The 26,388-nt window shown below is 39.6% G+C and overlaps 1 protein-coding gene across 18 annotated transcripts in view; it reads right to left on the reverse strand.

Annotated features, from left to right (window-relative positions):
• The window catches only part of MYCBP2 (MYC binding protein 2), a 370,986-nt gene that overhangs the window by 189,177 nt on the left and 155,421 nt on the right, over nt 1-26,388 (reverse strand). For 16 of the 18 annotated variants that reach the window (XM_073614281.1, XM_073614278.1, XM_073614290.1 and 13 more), the window contains exons 19-29: nt 22,376-22,483; nt 16,633-16,752; nt 15,713-15,794; nt 13,616-13,733; nt 11,218-11,422; nt 9,090-9,243; nt 5,171-5,343; nt 3,706-3,831; nt 3,487-3,614; nt 3,295-3,386; nt 2,226-2,360 (exon numbers count right to left, since the gene is read on the reverse strand). In XM_073614281.1, coding sequence (XP_073470382.1) covers nt 2,226-2,360; nt 3,295-3,386; nt 3,487-3,614; nt 3,706-3,831; nt 5,171-5,343; nt 9,090-9,243; nt 11,218-11,422; nt 13,616-13,733; nt 15,713-15,794; nt 16,633-16,752; nt 22,376-22,483 — 1,441 coding nt within the window. The remainder of the gene's footprint in view (nt 1-2,225; nt 2,361-3,294; nt 3,387-3,486; nt 3,615-3,705; nt 3,832-5,170; nt 5,344-9,089; nt 9,244-11,217; nt 11,423-13,615; nt 13,734-15,712; nt 15,795-16,632; nt 16,753-22,375; nt 22,484-26,388) is intronic. The other 2 variants (XM_073614285.1, XM_073614284.1) reach the window with 1 other exon arrangement.

Genomic DNA, 26,388 nt, shown 5'->3' on the forward strand with positions numbered 1-26,388 from the left:
CTAAATCAAGCTGTTGAGTCCTAACCAGCATGAAAGCTTCTACAAGGTAGTGATATTTTGGTAAATAAAAAGTCTGGTAATTTCAGGAACCTCCCCATTTCAAAAATGAGCTTTTTTAATAGGCCTTTGTCCTTTAATATGCTTTACGTTGCATACTATGTAATTATCTTATAAAATAATTCTGTTTACTCTCATTAGTTTTATGAGTTATGCTCACACAGGATGGAATACCACATAATACTGTAACTTATTAACAGAATAGGAGTAAGAAAAGGGTACATTTAAAACAGTGATTTACTAAACCTCTGCTGCTTAAGCCTAGTACAAAGGATGCGAATATAGGACAATGATTGTCAGTTTTGTTTTTTTTTTGCATGCTAGTCTCATGTCAAAAACCAACAGGTTACTAAAGTTGCAAAAACTCCCGTAGGACAGGAAACTTCAAAAGTGATGTAATGCGTGGTGTTTTGGTCACACAATTTTCATACGACAAAGTGTGTAAATATACTAATTACACAAAAATCATTCTAAAATAGTCCTGTAAGCGTTTAAATTCTTAGACTATTAAGAAAATCAGTATGTACATTTATCTGTAGCTCTCAGCCTTCAGAAGTCGCCATGTAGTATAAGTACAGCAGAGTCAACAGGATGGATTTAAAGACTTGGCAAAGAAGTATTAATTGGCAACTGCTTTTTAAGTTTTTGTGGTTTGTTGGTGAACTCTTCTAAGCACTGTTTGTATCCAAAATGTCCACATAAACATACTATTGGAAAAAATATATAAAACTTGTGAAAACTATTTATGGTGGTCACATTCTGCTGACATCCACTTCATTTCATAAGAAAAAAAAAAAAAACACGACACTTGTGAAACGATGGTACTTCCACTATGATGTCCCAATATGCTGTCCCAGTGTAAGCTTGCCACCATATACTGTAATAGATGAATGGGCCTTACAAGTCAGCACCTCCTTTTTCTACTATTCAAGCTCTGCTTCTAAAACCATACCCTGCATCTAGGACAGACTGGAGTCTCTAAAAAAGTGACAAAGGATATGTAAACCCTATCCAAACACCTTCTTGCTTTTGCTGCCTTTGGTATGTTTAATATACCATTGGAAGCATTTTGTTTTAAAATCGGTTTGATAGGCACATGTGAGAAATTCAGAGCTGTCCAATGAACACTTCCTGTGTTCTTTTCAGAGAGCTCTCCCAATTTCTATCACGGATTGCAGAATGATTAGTCTTTACATTATAGAGATCTCAGAGTGGGAGTGATTGAATATAGTTTAGTAAAAGAATAAATAAAAAGCAAACACTTCATATTTCTGATGTGTACCATGTACTTTTAATAAGTACATGGTACAAATAAAAGTATCCTGTTCCCTTTTTATTACTTCCTTTGTGTGAAATCATTGATGTTCCTGCCAGCCACTCTTTTTTCCCCATTAAAACCTGACTACACTAGACATGAGAGCACAGCGTGGTCAGTTTTCTGGCTGTGCTCTCCTCCAAAGATTAGACTTGCACTGGCAATAAATTGCCCAATATGTCCTCACAGTTCCTTCAGACTGTGAAATAGCTAGGAACAGAACAGATAAGTAAATAAGGACGAATATAAAAATAGCATATTACAGATAAAAGCTTGCTACAAGTAGTGAGATTTTTGCAGTATGTGTGCAATCAAAGCATAGAATCAAGGTAGGGAGTGGGACTGAGAATATTACTTATACAGCATTTAATGTCACTTCTGGTTGATATCACCAATTTGATTTCAGGTTTAATGCAAAGAACCATTTTTTTTTCCCTCAGCAATCCGGTGCCATACCTCCATTGCATACGCCTACCCGTGGTTATTAACCCCTGCTTTACTAGAACTTTGAGCTTTATTATGTAAGCTGTAAATGTTAACTATCCATGCAAACACTATCTGCCTGGCTTCAATCCTTTTAGTCACTGATTTGTAAAACATATGCACCCCAATTTGCATACTTAATGAGCTTAAAAAGTTCTAAAGCTGCTCGATCCGCATGATAGCTATGCAATTTCAAAAAAAGATGTCACCATGTATAGCCTACTCCTCTCAGCACAGGATTCCTGGCTGTGATTTTAATTCACTTATGACAGTCACTACAGATACAGAACCTTTAGAATAAAGTAAAATATTTTGCTGTGCAGTGATCTGGAGCTGAGAATAAGGATCAAAAGAAGAAACGAAACATTACCCATCATCAGTTGTTATTGAAGCCTGTCCGTGGGATCCGCAGTCGCTGCTAGGACCAGACACACGAGCCCATGCCACATACCACCAGCCAGCTTGTAGAAGTACAGGCTCGTCAAACATCATTGCATATTTCTCTCTAGGGTACAAAACAAAATCAACCGTCAAACAGTATAATTTGTTAATTAGCTTTGACATACATTCTTAATTAGCTTCACACTATGAGCTGATAAAGCATAAGCAGCTGGTTACAGGAGAGTAACTTCCATTCATCTATGAAAAAGGCTCCTAAGCAGAACTTGTAGCTACCATTGCTGGATACCTCAAAAGAATAGAAAGGGAGTTCAACGTAAGCACACAAATAGCCAACAATTAAAAATGACAGCTTTCATCTTAGAAGTAACCTTTACAATGCAGTTTAAAGGTTCACTAAACCCAAAAGACAAACATTGTAAGACATACAAATACAATCTTTCCAATTAAGGCTGACTGCCATTTCCTTTTAATGCAGTTATATTAAGGTCGTCATATGTCCTTGTTTGTCTGGGACAGTCCACTGCAAAAAAATGGCATTGGCATGGTTAGACCGGGGGTGGGGGGGGGGGGACGACGACTGTTGACAGCGCTACAGTATGGTCAATATGGTAGGCAGTTGGCTCACTGAGCCTCTAAGGCAGGGCTCGACAAATCCCAGGTGCCAGGGCGGCAAGAAATTCTTGACCCAGAGTAGGCTCGGGTCAAGGGTACCCCGCCCCCCCAAGAATCTGAAGTGCAGTGCCAATTAAACTTGGGATTTATTCGTAGGTGGACCCAAAAGTCCAGAACTGGCCAGCCCTCTTCTGTATGTTGTTGCTGACAAGGCTGTCCATCACAACAATGTACCAAAAGGAGGTGCAGGTGGGTGGTGGATGTGTAAATTATTAGTGCGCTCTGGGTTTCAACCACGACGAGAAGGTTCTAAAGAAATTTAGGTTCTGTTAACCTGTATATTTTATATTAATTTAACTACATTTTATATAAAATACTAGGTCAAATAAAGTTTACAATTTGAAGTTAAACAAAAAGGTAATCACCTGGCTGCACAATCATACGCAAGAACATCAGTCTCAGCAAGAAGGTCTCCATCTGTTTCATGATCGCCTCCATCTGATCCCAATTCAAACAACTACAGGAAAGGATGTATTGAGAAATCATTACAGGAAACGTGCCTCTAAGAACATGTACTAGGTGCACAAATACACATGCTAACTCAATTTCAATATTACCTTGATTTTGGCAGTGTACTCCCCTCTTCCACCAAAGAGACCCAGTCCTCCCAGTAGGATGTCTGTATCAGCACAGAAACGAATAGCTTCCACTGAATGTGCTGAATACCCCCAGCCACCTCCATGACCTTAAAATTACAAAAATATTTTTTTATACAGAAACTGGACCCAGCGTTTGGCGCATTTTTCTTTCTGCAAGTATAGACATTAGCATCATACTCTCAAATCTGTTTACAACACTGTAATCCTCCTTGGAATAAACTTTCAACACAGACTGAGTTTCCTCTTCAGTACTTGAGACTCCCATTTTCAGGTCCTGCATTGTAGCTAGAGTGTCAAGACAGCCTGAAATTAAAAAATGTAATACAGAAGTAGTGTCTAAATTAAAGAGAAAGAATAAGCATTTTAGCCAAGCAAGAAATATTATAACTAGTATTATAGGAATGAAAAAAAATTATAGTACACAACTATTTTTGACATCAACAAAATGGAGACCATCTGCACAGTGACACCATTTCCCTGTTGCATGAACGCGAATAAAGTGACTAAGGCTTCATGTACACAGGACGTTTTTACAACCTCTCCTAACTTGACAGATAGTAAAACACATTTAAAATGTCAGTTTTTCTGTGTTTAAATGCCGCATTTAACAGAGTTTTGCCGCGTTTGCGTTTAGAAGCATTTTTTTCCATAATAGCCAAAAATGCTTGTAAATGAAACACGGCTAAACACGAGTTACCGTGTTTAGCAGCATTTGGAGCTTAAAATGCCTCTAAACACAGCTTCTGAACCCATCTTTTTGCGTTCCAAAAAAAGCCTCTAAACAACTGCCTAGAAACGACTATAAATGGCCCTGTGTACATGGACAGATAAGAGAACAGAGGAGAGTTCAGGAGCAGTTGAAAAAAAATGCCCAACTGCTCCAAAACATCCGTTTAGCAGCAGCAGTGTACAGGAGTCCTAAAAGATGGCTTTAGCGCCTGTAGAGAGCTCCTCAGATGCGTTTTTCCCTTTGAGGCTTTATCATAGCGGACTCTACAATTAAGCCCTGAAAAGGGCGAAATGCATCTGAGGAGTTCTCTACAGGTGGAGCTAAAGCAATTTTTTACTCATTTTATTTACATTCAAGCAACAGGGAGTCAGTGGCTGTGCACAGATAGATACCATTTTGTTGACTTCTACTAGAGTCTGACAAGCCACTCCTGTCTGTCTTGCACCAGTCTATTCACATGCTGATCTGACTGATAACTGATTTGGGGGATATTCGAGCAGTACCATTTTCAATTTAGGCTACTATTTTTGGAAAAATTATATTTGCCAACATTTCTAGTCTCAGGATATTATGCCATTCCTATAGTCCTTGGTCATCAAATTAAGGTAATCAAGGCCTGAAAACTGCTGGACAAAAACACAGCAACCATCATTCCCATCACAAGTAGCTATGTCAGGCTGGCACACCTTCTATGAATGTAGGCAGTTTTAACACCGAGCCACATACTGGTCCCAGTAGTGTAAATCTATTGCTCAGTTTCACAGCGACTCCTGTTCCTATCCTGAATCCAAAATACTCATATTTCACACAATGACAGATACCCACACGTTACCAATGTCTGCACTACCAGAAATGCCAATAATTATTACTTTGAAATAAAAAAAAAAAAAAAAAAAAAGCAAAAAAACTTACCTAGTATATGCAAGGCTGCATGTGATCGAGTAGTTACAGCTTTCTGGCCTGTTGGGAGTGCCAACTCTGGACTGAGTATGCTACATCTTAACTGCATGTCAGGGGCTGATGGTAGCCTTGAGTCTGCTATGACAGCATTATAACACCACAGCTCTCTCGTGCTGGCCTGAAATCTAGAACACAGAGAACCGAATATCTTTCACTTGGCCGATACAACAGCTTCCATTAAGTGTACCTTAAAGCAGACCTTCAGTCATTTTTTTTCAACTTTCCACCTTTATTATTTATTAAAATAATAAAAAACAGACCCACATTTTTGAAGATCAAAAAAAGCTCAAATATCATATAGCGGCGATCGCGAGGGGTCCACCCGACATGTTTCAGCTAAGGAGCCGTCATCTTTTTATTATTTTAATAAATTAGTGTTTTAAAAAAGTTATTACGCTATGTGAGTTTTCTTTGCTCCTCACATATGAATTATACGTTTGGCTTATGCTGGATTGTCCATGGGTGAGGAAGCCGTGCTGTTACCTCTGTCTCCACCATATGCTGATGACATCTGACAAGACGCACTCCTCATAACCATGGGTTATTAAGCCTTTCTGACTGGTTTGGCATACGCCATTTCAGGTCATGTAGTTCCGGTAAGCCTCCTCTACTCCTGGTGACGGCCTCGACACTGATGTAAAATCTCTGCACACTTATGGTCTTCTTATTTTCTACCTACTTGCCAGATCTGGTGAAACCATCCATCTGTGATTTTGGGAGTTTTTTTCCATCACTGGCCATCTATTACCCCCATAGACCTTTGGTGACGTTTTCTTCACTAACCTTTTTTTTCACATATTTTTTACATACTCAATATGGACTGTTATGCTCTATTTTTTTTTATTTTTGAGGTGTTTGGTTCATTGAACCAGCACGGGTATCTTATTACTAGTCACTGGTACATCTGATAACCAAATATATTTATCGTTTTATTTAATCTTCCTTGTGGTCAACACTGTTTCATTATTTGGTATTATCCACAGTTATGGTCATACAGGTTTTGTTAGTATTCACCTTATATATGCACTTATGTATTGTGATACACATGTTTGTGGATGTGTAATATAGCGCTACACTTTTATTTCTTTGATGTTATTTTTCGCCTTAAGTCTATAGGTGTATTGGCTGCTATTTTACTTTTCTTTGGCTTAAACGCAGCGCTGTACTTAATTTTTACTTGTACCTCTATGTAAGACCAGGAAGTGAACAAGCAGCAGCTTCAGCTGCCCACAGTTAAAATGGCTGTAGCCAGACTTAGTGGATGGAGATTTCTGCAGCTTATGTGGCACATACAGAATCACAGAAGTGTGTGTGTGTAGATTTTTTAAATTTTTTAATGAATCTATATAGATATATAATGTTAAATTACAATGTTGCAATGCATTTTGTAAAAATCAATGTGTACTGTAGTCACCCATGCATTGGACAAGGATTTGGCACCAGTCTGTTATTGTTAAAGGTGGTGTTTGATTCCATAAATCTGTCAATCTCAATATATTTGGTAAGTTAGAGATTGCTTATAGCCAGCCAGGTACACGAGATGGGGACAGCAAATGACAGGGCATAAGGCAAGCAATCGCTGTATTATATTAACATGAAACATTAAAATATATTTCATAATAACACTAGACATTCTGATTACACCTTTACCATGATCACAGATGGGCGGGTGAGAAACAGGGCAGTTACCTCCCATATTTGGAACCAACCAATCACGAGATGGTAAACATGAAGTGAGGGAGGTAACCATCCAACAATTTGCACCATACAAAAGGAGACACACACGATTCAAGAGGGAGGACCACAGATCCACACGCTGACATACACTCTCTGGACGAACACAAATTTGGTAATAAGTGACCACTCCCCATCTTGTTGGACGTTGCTGTTAGGACAAATCGAATATGCATCCTTTCCTTTAAACTAGTGAGATACTGACCACAAATATTGACAACATTCTTCCTTCCCAGAATTATAGGAATCGTATTTTACTGTTTATATTTTAATCTTACCAAGTATTGTGTGAAGGGTAGTTTAGTTTTAAATAATGGTCCCATTATTAAATACTGGTGAGACTACATTGATCTCCTGTACTATGTCTGCAGTCTCTGACCATCTCCTGTATCATATCTGCTAGAGGTGCACCGAATGGAAATTTTGCTAATATTATTGGCAATGTGTTTAAGCAAGAGTTTGCCAACATGATACCAGAGCTGGTCAGAGACCGAGGACGCGATACCAGAGCTGGTCAGAGACCGAGGACGCGATACCAGAGCTGGTCAGAGACCGAGGACGCGATACCAGAGCTGGTCAGAGACCGAGGACGCGATACCAGAGCTGGTCAGAGACCGAGGACGCGATACCAGAGCTGGTCAGAGACCGAGGACGCGATACCAGAGCTGGTCAGAGACCGAGGACGCGATACCAGAGCTGGTCAGAGACCGAGGACGCGATACCAGAGCTGGTCAGAGACCGAGGACGCGATACCAGAGCTGGTCAGAGACCGAGGACGCGATACCAGAGCTGGTCAGAGACCGAGGACGCGATACCAGAGCTGGTCAGAGACCGAGGACGCGATACCAGAGCTGGTCAGAGACCGAGGACGCGATACCAGAGCTGGTCAGAGACCGAGGACGCGATACCAGAGCTGGTCAGAGACCGAGGACGCGATACCAGAGCTGGTCAGAGACCGAGGACGCGATACCAGAGCTGGTCAGAGACCGAGGACGCGATTCTAGAGCTGGTCAGAGACCGAGGACGCGATTCTAGAGCTGGTCAGAGACCGAGGACGCGATTCTAGAGCTGGTCAGAGACCGAGGACGCGATTCTAGAGCTGGTCAGAGACCGAGGACACGATACTAGAGATGGTCAGAGACCGAGGACACGATTCTAGAGCTGGTCAGAGACCGAGGACACGATACTAGAGATGGTCAGAGACCGAGGACACGATACTAGAGATGGTCAGAGACTGCAGACCGCATTTTTCTTGACAAATTCATATTAATTTAAATTGATATTAAAAAAAAAGTTGAATACACATATACATATATATATATATATATATATATATAAAACTAAATTTTTTTTTTATAAAAACGGTCATTTTCAGTATCGGTTTTTGGCCTAGTGCATTCTTCATTTTCGGTTTCAGCACCAAAATTTCCATTCGGTGCACCCCTAAAAATAAGTGTCTATACTGTTTAAAATCCAATAATACGCCTGTCTCACCCTGCTCTGCACATGCTCAGTTGCCTTCTATTTTTCAGCACTGTGCCGAATTTTTAAAGGCGAGTCAGCTGACAGCCTAAAGATTTACTGCTTTTCAGGGGCTCTGGGCTTCAGCAAAATGGCAGCCTCCAGCAAGAAGAAACAGGAACAATGCTGGAGGCAATTTACAGAAAACACTCATTTTGATAGCATAAATATTAATGTGGAACGTATGTTCCTTGCTAAAAGAATTTTTTAATCACGCTATCGGTAAAGTTCCACTTTAACCTTTGCAGTGAAGGGGTAGTCCCACTAGAAGGGTTAAGTTTTGAAATTTCGTTGAAATTCCGCTTTAATGTTTTAATTTTGAATGGGCTGACAGCACACCTTAAATTCAGGAAAAAAATAATCTGATGTTTACTATATGTTAAGGGAGCACACTTCAACATAAAGTAGGAGCTTTGTGGTACTCTGTAACTGTGTTAAAAGGTACCATTCCAAAATATCAATTACTGAAATGCATCAGTGTGAGTACCACAATAAGAGCATTGTACGATTAAGTAAAAACAAAATTAGGAATCCTGTAAGCACAGAAAGAAAAGCACATTACACCAACACGAGCCTGCAGACTAAATGGTCCAAGAATTGTCCTTTCAGAACTAACCTCCAAATAACATCATGGACTGGATCCAAACAAACTCCAAACCCTTGCAGATCCTCTTGTTCAGAATCATTGAATGTAGCACAGCTTCCATCCACTTTATTGATGAGAAGACATTTAAATGGAGGAGGTTCAGTCATAGATGCTGGCACAAGACCTGCAGAATTGAAGGAAAGCTTATTTTATTGCCAAAATTAGCTTTTTCTTTTTGGCCCTAAACTAAAATTATGCATTCAACTCTAAACAGATCTCAGCGTTAACAGAAGTCTTTAATTTTTTAGGAAAAAAAAAAAAAAAAAAAAAAGTAAGAATATGAGCAGCTGCTGAACAAGCCATTTTAAAGTAGATTATTAGGCTAACCCTAACTAGTAATAAAAATGCTCCCTCCCCCCTCCAAACACCTACATTGTGATGACTAACCTGTCTAAGAAAGATCTGAAAACTTACCTCTTCTTGTCCTGCCTTGTAACAAACCAAATAAAATTCAACTGTATTTATCCATTATCGCATTGTCTCCTCAATAAAGGCGGCATTAGCATAGTCTGCTGTCTTCCATTTGCACAGTAAAAGGTCTGTATTATACTTATTTTCAGACAGCTCCGATCTAGTCACCCGGTTCAGCTTTCTTGTGTCAATCGGCAGTGGCTGCAGGGGAGAGGGGCCAACAGGTGAGCTATGGGAGCTTATAGGCGACTTCAACACTCCCTGGCATTGCCAGCTGTTGAGCACTCGCCCCTCTCTCCTGCAGGCACCACTGGCTGACACAAGGAATCACACAACCAGACTGGAATAGGCTTAAAATAGAAAAAAGTGTATCCATTTTTTCTCCACAGGTTAGTCAGCATAGGTGTTGTGGATGGGGCAGCATTTTTAAGACTAATTGGATTTAGCCTAGAATTTTATTTTAGCAACATTGGCTTCCCCTTTTAATGTGCATGCATGTTACTTTCTAAAACTACTAAAATAAAACTGCTCTCCACTGCATCATGACAACAGTCCTTGGTCAAAGACCTTCCCAGAATCCTTGTCCCCCCACTTTCAGCTATTAGTGGCTCACCTGTTCCATCACTGGATTGGGCACACGGTACAAGTTCAGATTACATGTACACTGATGTACAGAATGTAGCAACTTCGAAGGGAATACAGATAAAAGATCCAGTAAAACACAACCTATAAATTAGCCAAGTCTCCTAAAGTTAACTTTTTTTAGTTCGCTGGATTAGGCATTTCATTTGAAGGAAATTTTTTTTTTTTCCCCATTTGTATTTTCATAGTGCTTAGGAGATAAAGCAGCCATCTTGGATGCACTAAACTGAGCCAGCATGTCTTTGGAGTATGGGAGGAAACCCACACACAGGGAGAACATGTAAACTCCATTAAGACAGTGTCCTTGTCAGGATTCAAATGAAGAACCCTGCAAGAAGTGCCAACCACTAATCCATGAACACATAAGATGTACAATAAAGAGCATTAACTAAAGAAAAAAAAAAAGCTTCCCCATGTTATAATTTTATAAATGTTAACTTTGCAGCACCATGTGGAATATCTTTTGTCCTGAATTCCTTCATATAACAATGCGCTTCCTGGTATGATAGGGTCCCTAGGTACTCCTGTACCTACTGCCATATAGCTGTATATTTCTGTAGTGTGTGACCTAAGGCACTATTGCCTCTGACTGGTTTAGTGATGATTTGGTTATGTCACTACTATGCAGCTTACTGCTCTTCCAGCAGGAAGCAAAACCCTGCCTCTGCCAAGATGGCTTCCTACACACCGACATACACAACAATGCATAAGTCAGTAATGGGATAAAGATCAGCTGCAGGGGGACCGCATGAAATGATGGTGACTAGTACTTTACCTACTGCCTGCCCTTTTTTTGGGCACAGCTTTTAGAGCTTATTCCCTCTCTAAGGCATAGCCTGACATACGATGCTCATTGCAAAATGGCAGGTGCACCACCAGCCAATGTTCAGTACACAAACATAAGCAATATGCTTATACAAACACAATATATACAGCTTGAATGAGTAGATAGATATACCATATTTTACCAAAACCATTTGACAGGCTGTGTTATTATCCGACTAGACATAATTCACTAAAACCAACACAATATTCTTTTGTTTACCTATTATGTGACGACTTGCAAAGATCTCTGATGTGGCTAAAACATGTGAGTTGATAAGTGCTTCATCAATCCGCAGGAAAGTCTGGTCTCCACTTGCTCCGACCCATGTTGCTTTCCTTCCATACTTTGAGCCAATGTTAGGCATGGGGGCTGGCTTTGCATTCCAATAAGGCATGTCTACAATAGGTCTTCCTAGCTGTCCTTTCTGTAAAAAAACAATTTAGCAGCAAATCATAAAACCAGAACAGATTGAAATGCAACAGCATCCAAAAGATGTTAGATTTACTGTATACAAAGCTTGGGACTGGTGTTTCCACCTTTATGTTAATATAAAGGGGACCTTGTAGTAACATCCATACTTGTCATTAAAGAGGCGCTCGTCTCCCCCCAAAAAAAAAAAAAACAAACAAAAAAACAAAAACAAAACAAAAACAAAAAAACAAAAAAAAAAAAAAAAACAAAACAAAACCAAAACAACTACAAATATGCCAAGTTTGCTTTCAATAAACTTTGATTGTGAAAAAAAACAAATAAGCTGCTTACTTAATATAAGGACAATTACATGTTAAGGAATCCAGCTGTGTCAGCAATCACCCAAGCCGATTCTTCAATCAGCTTCGGGTGCAGGCGCCAGCACCTTCAGTATGGTTCCGCCGTCTGAGACCCGAGTCTGTCCCAGAAGGCGGGGGGAGAAGGAAGAGGGGCCGGACCTACTCTAAGATTGCCAGGGCGGTCTTCCCCGGATGTGGGATAAGGTACTGTCAAAAACAAGATAGCCGCCGTCCCATCCCCCCTCTCAAAAGTACCAAAATGTGGCAGTGAAGTGCGCAAACAAGTGGAGCTTCCCCTTTTGGGTGGAGCTCCGCTTTAAAAGACCACATGGCAGCCTAACACAATGAGGTTGATTTACTAAAACTGGAGTGTGCAAAATCAAGTGAAGCACTGCATAGTAACCAATCAGCTTCCAGATTTTTTTTTGTCAAAGCTTTACAGCACAAGCTGAAGGTAGAAGCCGATTGGCTACCATGCACAGCTGCACCAGAGTATGCACTCTCCAGTTTTAATGAACGAACCCATCAAAAATAGATGGCTCAATTGTAGGCATCTGCTTTATCCAATTTTACCTTACAGTGATCAGTCTGGGAAAGCATTTTAGACACTAAAAACAAACAAGAAAACACCACCATATTAGCATAGTGCCTTGGCTACAAAGTTAAAGCTCCCAGACCCCCATCTGCAATCCTATTGTTTAGACTTCAATTAAATCAGAACATTACCCTATGCTGGTGTATGGCGGCATTCGTTTAGTAGTCACATTAAATTAATAGAACTAAGAGAGGGGGAAGCATTATTTCAATTATATCTTTATGTAGTAAAACTGCACACGTTAAACTTTTCAGTTGTGTCCCATGCCGGCTGTCAGGGAGGGCCTAACCCCAGCACAGGGAAAAGTTTCATTGTAACCAGTCTGATAAGTTTGCAGTGACAACTCTGTTTTTAAAGAAATCTTTGCTCAAGTGGATTGGGGTTTAAAGTAGATTACGGTTTTAAAGTTGACGTTTAAATGGAGACACTGCACCTCTGAATCACACTATATGAAACTGAAGTCCAGACTGAATGGACATTTTCAACTTTAATTACAAGTCCCCTTGCCCTGTACACCCACACATTCCTACTGATACATCACAATGATGATCTGCCAACCTAGCCAATAGGAATCTACAGGAAACAGGCAAAGTGACACGACCAAGAAGTGTTGAAACGTTGCAGAGTTGTGTGGAGGAATTCCAGAATTCTGAAAGCTGGAGAGGGTTGATTCAAGTACAGGCTAAGATATGCATTCCTGTTATGGGGACACCGCTGCTGTTTTTTTTTTTTTTTTTTTTTTTTACAGACGTGGTCAAAAAGATATTGTAAGGTCTGATGGCGAGAGTGTCGGCCTTCTGTTTGGATACAAAGCGCATGTGATCTCTGTCAATATCATTCCCGTCTGGCAAGAGGCTTCAACATTTGAAAAGCACCTTTAAATTTTATTTGAACACTTTTATTATATTCATTTTTTGTATTTACAATAATAATTTTTTATTGAAAATTATGGTTTTGCACCTTTATTAATTATGAGTATTTACATATTCTATGATCAGTATATGATATGGAATTCTCTTTGATTATTCACTTTAATGAATCATGTACATTCATTGGAAAAATTTTTTAAATGATTGCTATCTATTTACAATTTTGTTTGATTTCTTAAAGGGACAGAGCACTTCTATTAAGATTATTTCAATTATAATTAGGAACTTTTATCAGGACATAGATTTCTTCAAATATTAGCAGATTAAAAAAAAAAAAAAAAAAAAAGAAAGAAAAAAAAAAAAAAAAAAAAAAAAAAACTTACAGAGAAGCTTCCAAAGGTGAATACTTGTCCATCCATTAAGAGAACAGCAGTGTGATTGCTTCCAGCCGTGACCTGTGTACTTGGGCCTGGCAGTGCTTGTACTAGTGTTGGACAGCCCCTACGTAAAGAACAAATCACTTTACTTACAAATGTGTGACAAACTCTCTGAATCATAGAGAACAAACTCGCAAGCAAGCTGTCTTGCTGTATTTAATGTGAGCAAGTTGCAGACGGTATCAGTTTCCTGCATTACAAGTGATTTTCAATACTTCTACCAGTGCAGAAAAAACTGAACATCTCCTCTTACAATATGGGAATCATAAAATGCATATACAACAATGAATTGTACAGAACATGTTATGCATCCTCAACCCTGTCACAACTGTCAAAAGATAATGTTATACCACAAGACTATGGGCTCCATTTATAAAGGTTTTCACACAAAATGCACTCAAGTTTCACTTCGGATTCACACTTTTTCCAATTGACGTTATTTGGCAAAATGTGTGAATCTTGGGTGAAAGTGTGATGATCTTTGTACATCTCTGCTAAAGTGAAAGTAGGACAAAGCCTTCCTACTAAGAGGGGGGATGCTGATGTCTAAACTTTTACCTTAATGCAAGGAATGCACGAAGGTAAAAAAAATGGCTTAGAACCAAAAAGCTAAGGCCTCATGCACACTGGGCGTCAGGAGTTTATTTCTACAGCCAGTAAACTTCCCAGCGTGTTGTGTGCGAGCGGACATACACCCAGTTTATCAGCAATTTTTGGCAGGGGTGTTTTCTGGCTGGATTAAAAAAAAACCCTGAACTACTGTGTTTGAAGAGTTTTTCAGTGGTAAAAACGCTAGAACACTGTAAAATGCATCAACATTTTTTTTTTTGAGTCTCAGGCTTTTGTGCTAGTATTGTTTTGAAAAAAAAAAAAAAAAAAACGCAAACAGCAACTCTCACATTTTTAATGCGCCATTCTACATCAAAGTCTATTGGCGTTTTTAAAAACATCCAGTGTGCATTAGGCCTAAAAAGAAAGGCTACATCTACTAGTATTGTTTTATCTTGCCTGAGCTGCCGTTACTGCATGTAACAAGTGAACATGGCACCATGCACCCGTGTTCCAAGAGGCGGCCTCTCGAAACACCCTTTCAGCCATGGTAGCAAGGGTGCGGGGGTTGGGCTTGAATGGCAACAGCATGCTCCCTTTCAGAATCTGGATGAATAAGGCACCAAGAGGGGCTCCTAAGCTTCTCAGAAAGACAATAAAAAGGTTTGCGGAGGCCCCGCTTGGTGCCTTCTTTTGACTTTTAAAGTGGTTGTAAGGGTAAATGTTTTTTATCCGAATGCATTTTCTGCATCAAGTTAAAAAAACATTTTACATCCACCCCCAACTCCGGAGCAGCCCCTAAATACTGACCTCACCCTGATCTCAGTCCAGAACTGTGCACATCTGCAGCAGATCCTCTCCTTTTCCTCACAGGCTTGATCAAGAGAAGCAGGAGCCATTGGCTCCTACTGCAAATAGTAAAAACCTGTGAGCAGAGAGCGGGGTCAAGCTGGGCTGTGTGCATGAATAGACACGAACAGCCGGGCTCGGGATCCAGCATCCACGAGTGTCCCCATAGGAACCGGCGGGGGGACCCCAGAAGAGGCAGTTTGGGGCTGCTCTATGCACGGAGCAGGTACGTATATGACACGTTTGTTGTTTTAATGAAAAGAGAGGTGGCTTTAGTGTCACTTTAAACTCTGCTCCAATATCTGCATGAAGGGAAAGGTTTATACTAAATATTTAACATGTTCGGACTATAAAAATCTATATATCTATATCTGACAGGAATATCTATCTATCTATCTATCTATAGAGAGAGAGAGATAGAGAGAGATAGAGAGAGAGAGATAGAGAGAGAGAGATAGAGAGAGAGAGAGAGATAGAGAGAGAGAGATAGAGAGAGAGAGATAGAGAGAGAGAGAGAGAGATAGAGAGAGAGAGATAGAGAGAGAGAGAGAGATAGAGAGAGAGAGATAGAGAGAGAGATAGAGAGAGAGATAGAGAGAGAGATAGAGTCTTGTGGGAGAATGGGAGAATCTTGTTCATGCTTACCTACAACTCACATCACCATGCCCCAGCTGCCCGTGTTGACCATATCCAAAAGTGTACACGTCTCCATTTTCCATTAACACCACTACAACCAGACAAAAAGAAAATTGGGAAAAGACCAACTAAAATAACACCTACACTGATTTTCTTAAAAGTCAGATACCGGTAAGCACTGGAACTGGTAAAACACTGATTAAGTTTCATTGCATGGCTACTAGCATTTCAACAAATTGGCTAAGATATATTTAAAAAAAAAAAAAATCACTTAACGTACATGTGAAGTATATATTAACCAAGGATCTGCACTTCACAATCTGTTATGTAGGTGTGTGCTACCAAGTCATGAACAGGCTGCACTAGTACGATTCCTGTGGCCATTTGCTTGCCATGCAGCCCTTCAACCGAAGCACTCAACAGTGGAAGTGTTGATTTTGTAAAGGGATGTAGAGGAAGTGATCTCTAGCACTCTTATGGAACTTGTTCCCAGTCCGTCTCCGTCAGCACATATGAACAGTCTTCTCCAACATTACATATGGATTGTGTGGTCTTTTGGAGATGCCATGCTGCAGTAAAAGTGTTTCTAACCCAACATTTCATAGTCCTGAAATGTGCCTGCTGTATCATGTACTCATATGAAAAATCATTCTGTTCTCTTTGTATTGCTTCCTTTGTGTGAAATCTCTGGTGTTCCTGCCAGTTCCTCTTTTTTTTAAAAACTGACCACACTAAGCAGAACACATCGTTGTAAGGTTTCTGGCTGTGCTGGAAACTTAACCTGCCCTCTAATGATCAGACTTGCCCTTCATTTCTAAATTAAACTGAATGGGACGTTTCACAAGGTGATAGTTTACAATCACTTTAAGGTTCCCTATACCTCACAAGTTGGCAGCCACTGATCTATTCACTTTACCAAACAGCTTTACCTGAATGGTGAAAGCCACAGCTGACTTGAACAGCCCTGAGCTCACTATCAAATCGAACTGTTCCAGGAGGGTAAGTGGTGATTTTGCTGGCATCTTTTTCTCCTTGTTCTCTGCTCTCATCTGCAAGAAAAGTAAATTAACATTATAGACTGAATACCTTGGCGAGGAGAGAAAATAAGAATAGCTGTCAGGCATGTTTGCATTGAGTTCTGTTCTCAGAAGCATTTATTTATAGGCATAGAAACCACAAAACATGTCGGGTTTGCACTAGGTAAAGAGGCAATTTAGCTTGATTCTGGTGGGGTTTAATGGAATTCAATGCAAATATGCACAAATGGAAGAGCAGAAAAAGTGGCCTTGTGCACATCCTTTTGGATGCCCCTCTGAAAGAAAAATAATAAAAGTATACCATGGTGCTAGATCAGAGAAAATCCGTGAACACAAAAGGAAAGAATGATAAGCATAGTTGGGAAACGTCAACTCAGTTGATCTCGAGTATAAGGCTACAGGAATTTTTAACATTAAAACACTGCATCCAAAACACAAATAATCCAGAACTCTAGACACACAAATTGCCAAATTCTATCACATTTATACTGGACTACAACAGATACAGCTGTAAAACATAAAAGCAGTCAGTTAGAAAACAGTAAAGTGGCAGAAGTGTGAGCAGCACCTAGAAATAAGAAACATGAAAAGTGAAACGTTGTGAAAAAATGTATTTTAAAGGGAGAAGTAGCAAATTAATTCTAATTAAAAAACAAACAAAACAAAACTGAGAAGAGATTACATTTCTAGTTAACCAAATACTGGGATATAGAAAACCAAAAGGACATCAACCCCACTAATAAACCGGGGCTGATTTACTAAAAGGCAAATAGACTGAACTTAAAGGGGTTGTAAACCCCCGTGTTTTAACCTTAATGCGTCCTATGCATTAAGGTAGAAAAAAACTTGAAACTGACCAGCCCCCCCAGTTTTACTCACCTGAGCACGTTTGTGCCCAAGGCAGAGACGCGCTCTACCTCTCTGCCTGTTGTCTCGGCTCTTGATTGGATAGATTTATAGCAGCGCAGCCATTGGCTCCCACTGTTGTCAATCAAATCCAATGACGCGGGCGCCGGGCCAAGTCCGGCATTCTGTGTCTATGGACGCAAATGCTGGACCCGGGAGCGTGCTTCTCCTAGGTGGTTTCCCGATGCGGGGAGGAGCTGATATCGCCGCCGGGGGAACCCAGAAGGTGGATTGGGGCCACTCTGTGCAAAATGAACTGCACAGTGGAGGCAAGTGTGACACGTTTGTTATTTTAAAAAAATAAACGAGGGTTTACAACCCCTTTAATGTGCAAGCAAAATGCTGTTTTTTTTCTTTGCATGTGATTGGGTATTCTTTTTAAAGTGAAACTGCCTTATTTACTAAGCTCTGGAGCAACCGCACTTGCAAAGTGCACGGTATCTGCTTTTAGTAAACCAACCCCACTGAAACAATCTTGGGCAGGTACATTAACCACAAATAGTAAATAGAGTATAAACACAAAGTCTGCATTGGTCCTAGACTGGTCCGAATAAAGCAAGACAAACTTCAAATTTTAGTTGATTACTGCTGAATCAACCAGAATTCGAGCTGTATATGGCCCCGTCTGCACCCTCGGCTTGACAAAAGTCAATTAAAAATTGACAGGCAGGTGGAAACAATGACCGGATTCAATCAGATGCACATGAAGTGTGTATATATAAAAGGGTATCTAAACCCAAGAATAACCAACTGCAGCTTATCCATGCTTCACTGTGGTGTCTGCATTCATTTTCTTTTCTCAGGCCTTCTCTTACCCTTCTTGTCCATAGGCATTTCTTTATAGGGGCTGACCTGGCTGTCATACAGACTGGGCTTTAAACCTGTCTTTGCTTATCCCAATTACAAAAGTGGATTGAAGGGACTACTAGTTTACACAATAAAAAGGTAAGGTTCCATTGTTTTGCACTGCATTTCTGGCATGAACTTATACTTGCTGGAAAAAAAAAAAAAAAAAAAAAAGTCTTAGCCTGAAAAAAGTGAAACCTAATGCAGCCACCGCATGCAAGGACCAGTGAGCTACAACATAAATTTTGTTTTTTGGTTTAGACAGACCTTAAATTGGAACCCAAATGTTAGCATTAAGGTAAGAAAACTAGAAAGGCCTTTTTTCTAGGAAAAAAAAAAAAAAAAGTATTGCGCCAGTTTTTTCCCCAATGCTACTCACAAGGCCAAAACACATTTGGTCATGTGAACTCTAAAGAGGCGAACCTGAATTCCGACTGGCTGATCATTACCTTCAGCAAAGACCTGTCGAATTTTGATTCAGGCTTGGTTCACACTGCCGTACGGAGCGGCTGAAGGCAGGGGTCCAGTGCATTGCATTCCTTTTCACCGTATCAGGTGCGATTTTGGCACAAATCTTTGGCTGAATTCAGACCCAAAACGGACCAGAAGATGCACAGGACTCATGTGCAAATCGCCCTGCAGCCACCCGGAGATGTGTGAACCGACACCATTGAGAACCACAATCTCCTGACATGCAAATTGGATGCGGGGAAAACCACATTCAGTTCGCAATAGTGTGAACCCAACCTAATCTATGGCCGCTTTTGCTCAGTAGAAGTCGATCTAACAATCGACTTGTCGAATGGAATATTGGAAATTTTTCAATTAGCAGCTGCAGTGCTGATCATTGTATTCTGACAGTGGAGGAGGCCCCGCTGTCAGAATACAATAGCACAGCTGGGAGGATTCCTCCATGCACCTTGCCTAGTACACACTGTTATATTTTATGACAAAAAAAACCCCCAAAAACTGACAGCTCAGGTCAGAGCCACTGTACTAATCATCCGATGTTAGCACAGCGATCCCCCCTGCTGTTCTACTGAGTTCTGAGAGGGGGGCGACCCCCCTGCTAGAACACTCCGGTCAGTGCTCTCAGCCATTGGCATGCCCACGCGACAAAAGCCAGCCGAACGGTCCGGTTTCTAATGAACCAGCCAATGCCACCCAACATTCGGCCCCGTGTGTATGCGGCTTTAAGTTTCTGTGACAGTGCAATACAATCCATATCAAAGTGTCCGCAACAAAATCCGCAATAGCTGATCTTATTGTTTTCATGCTCCCAAAACAGAAGAATAAAAGGAATATTATATTTGGCTTATTTTTGCTTCAGACACTTTATCAGGAAACAGTACTGCTTCTCTGAGTTACAAGATATAAATACTGCAACCAATTTAATCAATCCCATTGTAATTCCATAAAAACACAACAAAGGGGTCCTCTAAATAGCACTAGCACACCAAACAGAATGAGAATTAGGATTGAAGAATATAAATTGTAGGCACCAAATGCTCTGCTGTATCAATATGCTTGAAGCAAGCACTATTCCAAAAGACCATAGAACAGATTTCCAATTCCTTCCAGCCACAAATCTGACAGAAGGGAAAAAAAGAGCCACATTGTAGATACCTGTGGGGGAAGGCACTTTAAGTACATAAGACAGAAGGTACAATGCAACCACTTGGGCTGTGCAAATCAAATTTGATTATTCATAGAGTTATCCAACATGTTGGAACCTCTTAACTGTCAAAGATTTCACAAAGCTTGAGAGGTTTTATTTCATAGAACGCTTAGTAGAGCAAAAAACAGAAAGAAACATTTCATGAAGACAGACAAGCCCACCTACGGCCAAAAAGGTAGACAGAAAACAAAAGTAGACCCTATAGGCATCTACAGTGCACATCAGGTATAAAGCACAGTTGTACAAATCTAGCATTACTAAATATCACACCTCCTTATGACAAAATGGCAGATGGCGAGAACTAAAAGAATCTTTGTACATGAATTTGAGAATTAATATGATGCAGGAATAAAGGCATTTTGTGATACAAAATTAGAGTACACACCATAAAAACATATAAAAAACTTGATTTTTTTTCTTATTTGAACAGAAGGTGTGCAGGTAAATATTGCCTAAAAATAATGAGGTATTATAACAGAAGACAAATGGTACTGGTGATGACTTTTTTCAATTAGGGAGTCTGTAAAGTACCATACGCTACTGGCCTTGCCATCAGTGACTTGACTGGTCCAAGTATTTATGTTGATTTCCAATGCCACTGGAGGTTCTATTATTTCTAAAGAGTGAACCAGGTAAGCCCCTCAGGCTTTAGCACTGGAAGAAGAATGACTCAAAACAATATATCTTTCTAAGGTTACCATAGCCATGACAGTCATGGCCAACAGTAGAAAACATTTTTAGCAAGCTTTACCAATTAATAACTGAAACGTGTTAATTTGATGTGCAGCTATGTTACAATGATATCAAAGTAGAGCATGCTGCATTTTTCCTGCACTGGAACGATTTAAAACGCATCAAAAACGCACGTCCTTATTTGAGGTTAAGAAAAGAGGGGGGGGGATGCACTGGACTGCATCAAAAACGCACTGGAACTATATATATATATATATATATATATATATATATATATATATATATATATATATATATAAACACAAACACTTGAGCAGGCCACATAAAAAAAGTGTTCTTTGTGCCCTTGCAGACGTTTATGATACAAAATTATACGGAAGTGAAATCTGCATGAACTTCTATTATGCACAAAAAAAATCTGCTTAGTATGTAAAAAGAGGGAAAGAACAAACAAAAATACAATAATCACAATAGAGGAATATGACAAAGCAAGGAAACTATTGTGAACTATGTCGTCGGATTAAGCAAACAAAACTGCTCAATTAGAAAATTATACCGAGCTCCAATAGGTTATCGTGTAACAAGCAGAAAATACATTCCGGCTATAAGGACACCAAACTGCCGCTCTGTCCTACTAATGCATTGGCTTTATTGAGTCAATGAAAATAAAGAAACTGATCAAAATTCTGTCTCTTTTGCTACATGCTTGTTCCAGATCAGCAGCATAAAAGTACTGAAGCCAGGCAAATAGCTTTTTCAGAGGGAGGTCAGAAAATAAATCTACAATATTTTTCATATGACTTAAAGCTCAACTCCAGCCACTTTTTTTTATTTCATTTTTTTTTTTTTTTTTTATTTCTGAAGACAATGGGAAAAGGTTAAAACTCCATTAGGGAATCACCCCCCCCCCCTTTTTTTTATTTTTTACATCCCTGTGACAGTAAGACAAGAAATGGAAATAGGAATGCACTGACAGCAATAAAAACCTTACCCCCAAACCTTTCCTCCACACTACTTAAACATTTTTTGCTGCTGTTCCTGTGACCGAGACAAGAATTAGGAGGATATTTTACCCATGGGGACACAAGCTTTAAAAACCAGCACAGGTTCTAGCACCTTTCAACTGCATTTACACATAAATGGCTTTGCCCGGAGTTGGCCTTTAAGGTATAAATATTTCTACAAAAGCAGCATAATTACTCTTGAAAATACAGAACATCAGTTAATTAAGGTCTGTCTGGCATACCACCCTGCCAGATACGGGTCCAGATATGCAAGCAACTAAATTAATTCCTCACAAGGACAAATGAAAAGACATGTAGCATCTCAGTTGCAGTGGACATTTGTATCAGGTGTCAAATGCCCATAAATCTGGGATTACGAAAACAAATCAAGTGATAAAGACAGCCATCCCCAGTGAAAAGGAAAGTATAAAAAGAAATGGATGCCATGTGCTCAGGAAAGGATCAGATTTGTGTTTGTCCTCTCTATTGAGTAAGGAAGACTAAATACCTTTTTTCTTGTTCCGTTTAAGTTTTAGCTGTGCTGCTGGTAGAATTCTTAGTCTGGCTACAGCCTGCCCTCGGTTGTTGAAAAAATTAGCAGGAAATACAAAGGGGCCTGGGAAGAGACATTTCGTACATGCATGGGAAAGCTCACAAAATAAAAAGAAGTTTAGTGGAAAAATGAACATAACAAAAATCATGAAAAAACAATGGCAAGACACATACCTGAAAATTAACACAACTAAAACTGATATTTTGGTGTTGGGTGGCCAAGAGTATTCTGCACCACACTCTAGCTGCTTATAACTTTCTGGGACAGCACGAAGCATAGCTAACCCCGAATACTATAATTTTATATACTGCCGCTTACTGGTTCTTAGATTTGGCGGCTGCATTCATTTTTTTTTTTGGGCAATTTCTCATCTAGTAATCCTCTGAACAAGCTGCATATCCCTAGGTGGCTATACTTCCTGCTCCTGAGCACCTGCGGAGGAAGCCAAGGTTGTCACCTAGATTGCTACACTGACATGGACTTTAACTGGGTTTTCCTCTTTTCATCTCCATTAGGGATTAGTAGTTTATAGAAGACACCTGGGGTTTGGAAATTCTTAAAGTATTCCCCTTCATACAACTGCTACTATCTTGTTAGGCTTTTAAACACCTCACTATAATTTACATTCATCTCAATGGTGAAGCTGGCCACATACTAGAAGAATTTCATTCAAAATGTCTCACTTTAAGAATGTTTGTACAATTTTCTAATTGTTAGCGGGTTCAAATCAAAATTCGCTTCTCACCACAGTAACCAGGATTGAAAAAAAAAAAAAAATTCTCAAATCAATAAATTGCTAACAGAGAATGTGGTTTTCATTTGGAAAGTATACATTCATTCTAAAATTTAAATGCTACAAGTAAAACAAACAATGGTCAAGACCTCAAATGCACAGATAATTTTCATACGAATGTTCCCATTTGTGTGAAAACCTACTGTGTATGGCCAGCTTTAATTCTGCATGGCTTCTAATAGCAAACAAGGTAGTAGTGGCCATGGCTCTGGGGAAGACAAGAACTTTGGAAGGTAGGTCATATATCTCGAGTCCCAGAGAGCTATAAGCTAAAGACTTATTTTCTTGATACCACACCTTAAATTTCAATTCACAAAGATGCATACTATTACTAAAGCTGGCCATACGCCAGTAGAATATCAAATTTCAAAGGCTTATATGGAAATTCATAAAAATGCTTTATCAGAATATTCTGTACCATTATGACTAAATTTTGTATGACAAATCGTTTGACTTAATCGTCAACGTTTGAATTCTGGGTTCCATTTTGGGATGCACATATTTTCCTAAACAAAAAAAAAAAAAAACACACACCACATTCAGGCTCGGTTCACACTAGGACGACTTGTCAGGCGACCTAGGTTGCCTGACAAGTAGCGTCCCGTTCAGTACAATGGAACCGTTCTAATCGGAGCTTGCGTCGCTCCGACTTAGAAAAAGGTTCCTGTACGACTTTGGGGGCGACTTGGGGCGACTTGCATAGACTTCTATACAGAAGTCGTTTTGCAAGTCGCCCGGGCAGTCATGTGCAGGTCGCCTCGGTGAGGCGACCTGCAAGTCGTGCTGCCTCTGGTGTGAACCGAGGCTTACAATTCGCATTTTGTTTGAGAAAAAAAAAAATCCTATTCTTCAACTTTCCTTATCACTATGGTTGAAAACATTTGTCAAATCGACCCCATTTAACTATTAGAAATTTGAAAAACAACGTTTCAGAAACTTTTTTTTTTTTTAACTAAATTCTACTGATGTATGGCCAGCTTTAGCTCGCTCTCCCACTGCTAGTGCTATAAAACTGTCAGTGTCATTTGATCATACAATTTATAAACATTACTGCACAGTATAATATGCTATAAAAGAACACTAGGTTCTGGCTGGTGATACCTGGGAGCTTCAATAGCGATCTATGAAGGGGAGCAGGAAATAAAGCAGTTTGAGGTGGTGGTAGAATAACACTTCATGAGATTGATGATTTATTAGAAAGGCAACATTTCTTGTCAAGAAGTAAAGATTACAGATCTGTACGTGCGTAAATTGAACATTTGGCAGTGATGCTAAAAGACATCTCAGTGAATTAAGCTTTAAAATGAAAAAAACAGCTACAATGCTGATGGCATTAGTTGTACAGGATATACAGCTTGCAAAAAAAGAAAAAAGGAAGGGTGGGGGAAACATGATTTGCCATATACCACCAATGTACTAACTAAATGAAATGTCTTGACCAAAAACTTTTCCTGATAGGGCTAGGCAATAGCAAATAATGGAGTGTACTAAAATATTTAAAATATACAAAAATAAAATCACAATAAAAAGGAGGTGGTTCAGCAGCTTTTCAAACAGATTTATTATGTGCATGAGTTCTACACAGAATGCATTTATGGAAACATAGGGGCTGACTTATAACAAAAGGAAAACGAGGAAGTGGTATGGTTGACCAATGGGGTGGGTCTACATCCTAGTAAACTGGAAAAATGTAAAAATTCCCCCTAATGGCCCAATAAACAATGAAGTAATGAAAATAGAAAAGGGGAGTATAAAAAAAATTATACAAAGTTTTAAAAATTGTTAAAAGTGTGATAACATCATAGGTCAACATGCATGCAGAACATAAAAGCTCAAAAAGTGGACCCAGGACTACTGTGATGAAACACCACGGCAGAGCAATCAGACCAACATCCGACATGTTTCAGAGACTTCCTTCTTCAAGGGTGTATATGCAGATTGATTCTTGATTAGCTTTTGAATACAGAATTGATCTGCTCTATCTGCATATAAACCCTTGAAGGAGGAAGTCTTTGAAACGCGCCGGATGTTGGTCTGATTGCTCTGCCGTGATGTTTCATCACGGTAGTCCCGGGACCACTTTTTGAGCTTTTATGTTCCCATGTTCTGCATGCATGTTGACCTATGATGTTAGACACTTAACTTTTTCAAATAAAATTACTTCATTGTTTATTGGGCAATTAAAGTCCCGTTAGGGGAGATTTTTTATTTTTCTGACTTATAACAAAGAGCAGATATCGCTACCAGCTTTCCATTATACTCCACAGTATTGATCAAAATAAAGCATACATTTTATGGCCCATTCATAAAATGTATGCTATGCAAATGAGTACTCTCTACTTAAGAGTACTTTGATAAAAACCTGTTGTCCGAGTTCCCTTTGCTGCTATAAGCTCAATTTCTTTTTTTTAAGAGCCCAATTTCTTGTTATTGTGCTCTGTCAAAGCCAGCCTAGCACAATGAACATTTGTAAAGTGCACCACTTATGATTATTATTATGCAGTGGTTTGGACAAAGTACAGCCACAACAATGCTTTTTAAGTGCACCCAATAAGTGTTTAGTAGTACAAAAAAAAAAAACCCGTGTCTTCCCAGTCAGGTTTGTTCTCAGTGTCTTTACCTCCAACTAATCTGTTCTATGTCTATTTAGAGGGTTAGTTATCACTAGCCAGTACTTGTGCATGCATCTGTGTTAGTCTCCACTGACTCTCATACTTCAGCCTCTGTTTTAGTAGCCTAGGCTCCCAATGTCATGTATATTCTGATTTGACCCAAATTGGCTTTAGGTTCTGATCCTTTTACTTAGCCTATACTCATTTTAACTGTAAACAGGTCTATTTGCCCGTGCATCCTGTTTCTCTTGGCTGCAGGTCAATCTATCCTGGTCTGTTGTCTGTCACATTGTCTGTTTAAGATGCGTTTTTTTTTTTTTTTTTAAACCAGCTAAGATATCCTCTGGGTCACATACCAGTTGTCATCTGAGGGATCAAGTCTCCTATGCATTCAACAGATCCAGTAAGCACCATGCACCTTGGAGAAAGCAATTTACCACCAGGTGCCAACATCGTATCCTCCAATCTGCTCGGTCTTTCAAGAGTCTGAACTGTCCTCACGGTTACTGTTCTCTCCTGGATATATATTATACTCTTAATCAAGCTTCTTTCTTACAGGAGTT

This window comes from Aquarana catesbeiana, linkage group LG02, assembly GCF_042186555.1.
Source record: "Aquarana catesbeiana isolate 2022-GZ linkage group LG02, ASM4218655v1, whole genome shotgun sequence".
NCBI lineage: Eukaryota > Metazoa > Chordata > Amphibia > Anura > Ranidae > Aquarana > Aquarana catesbeiana.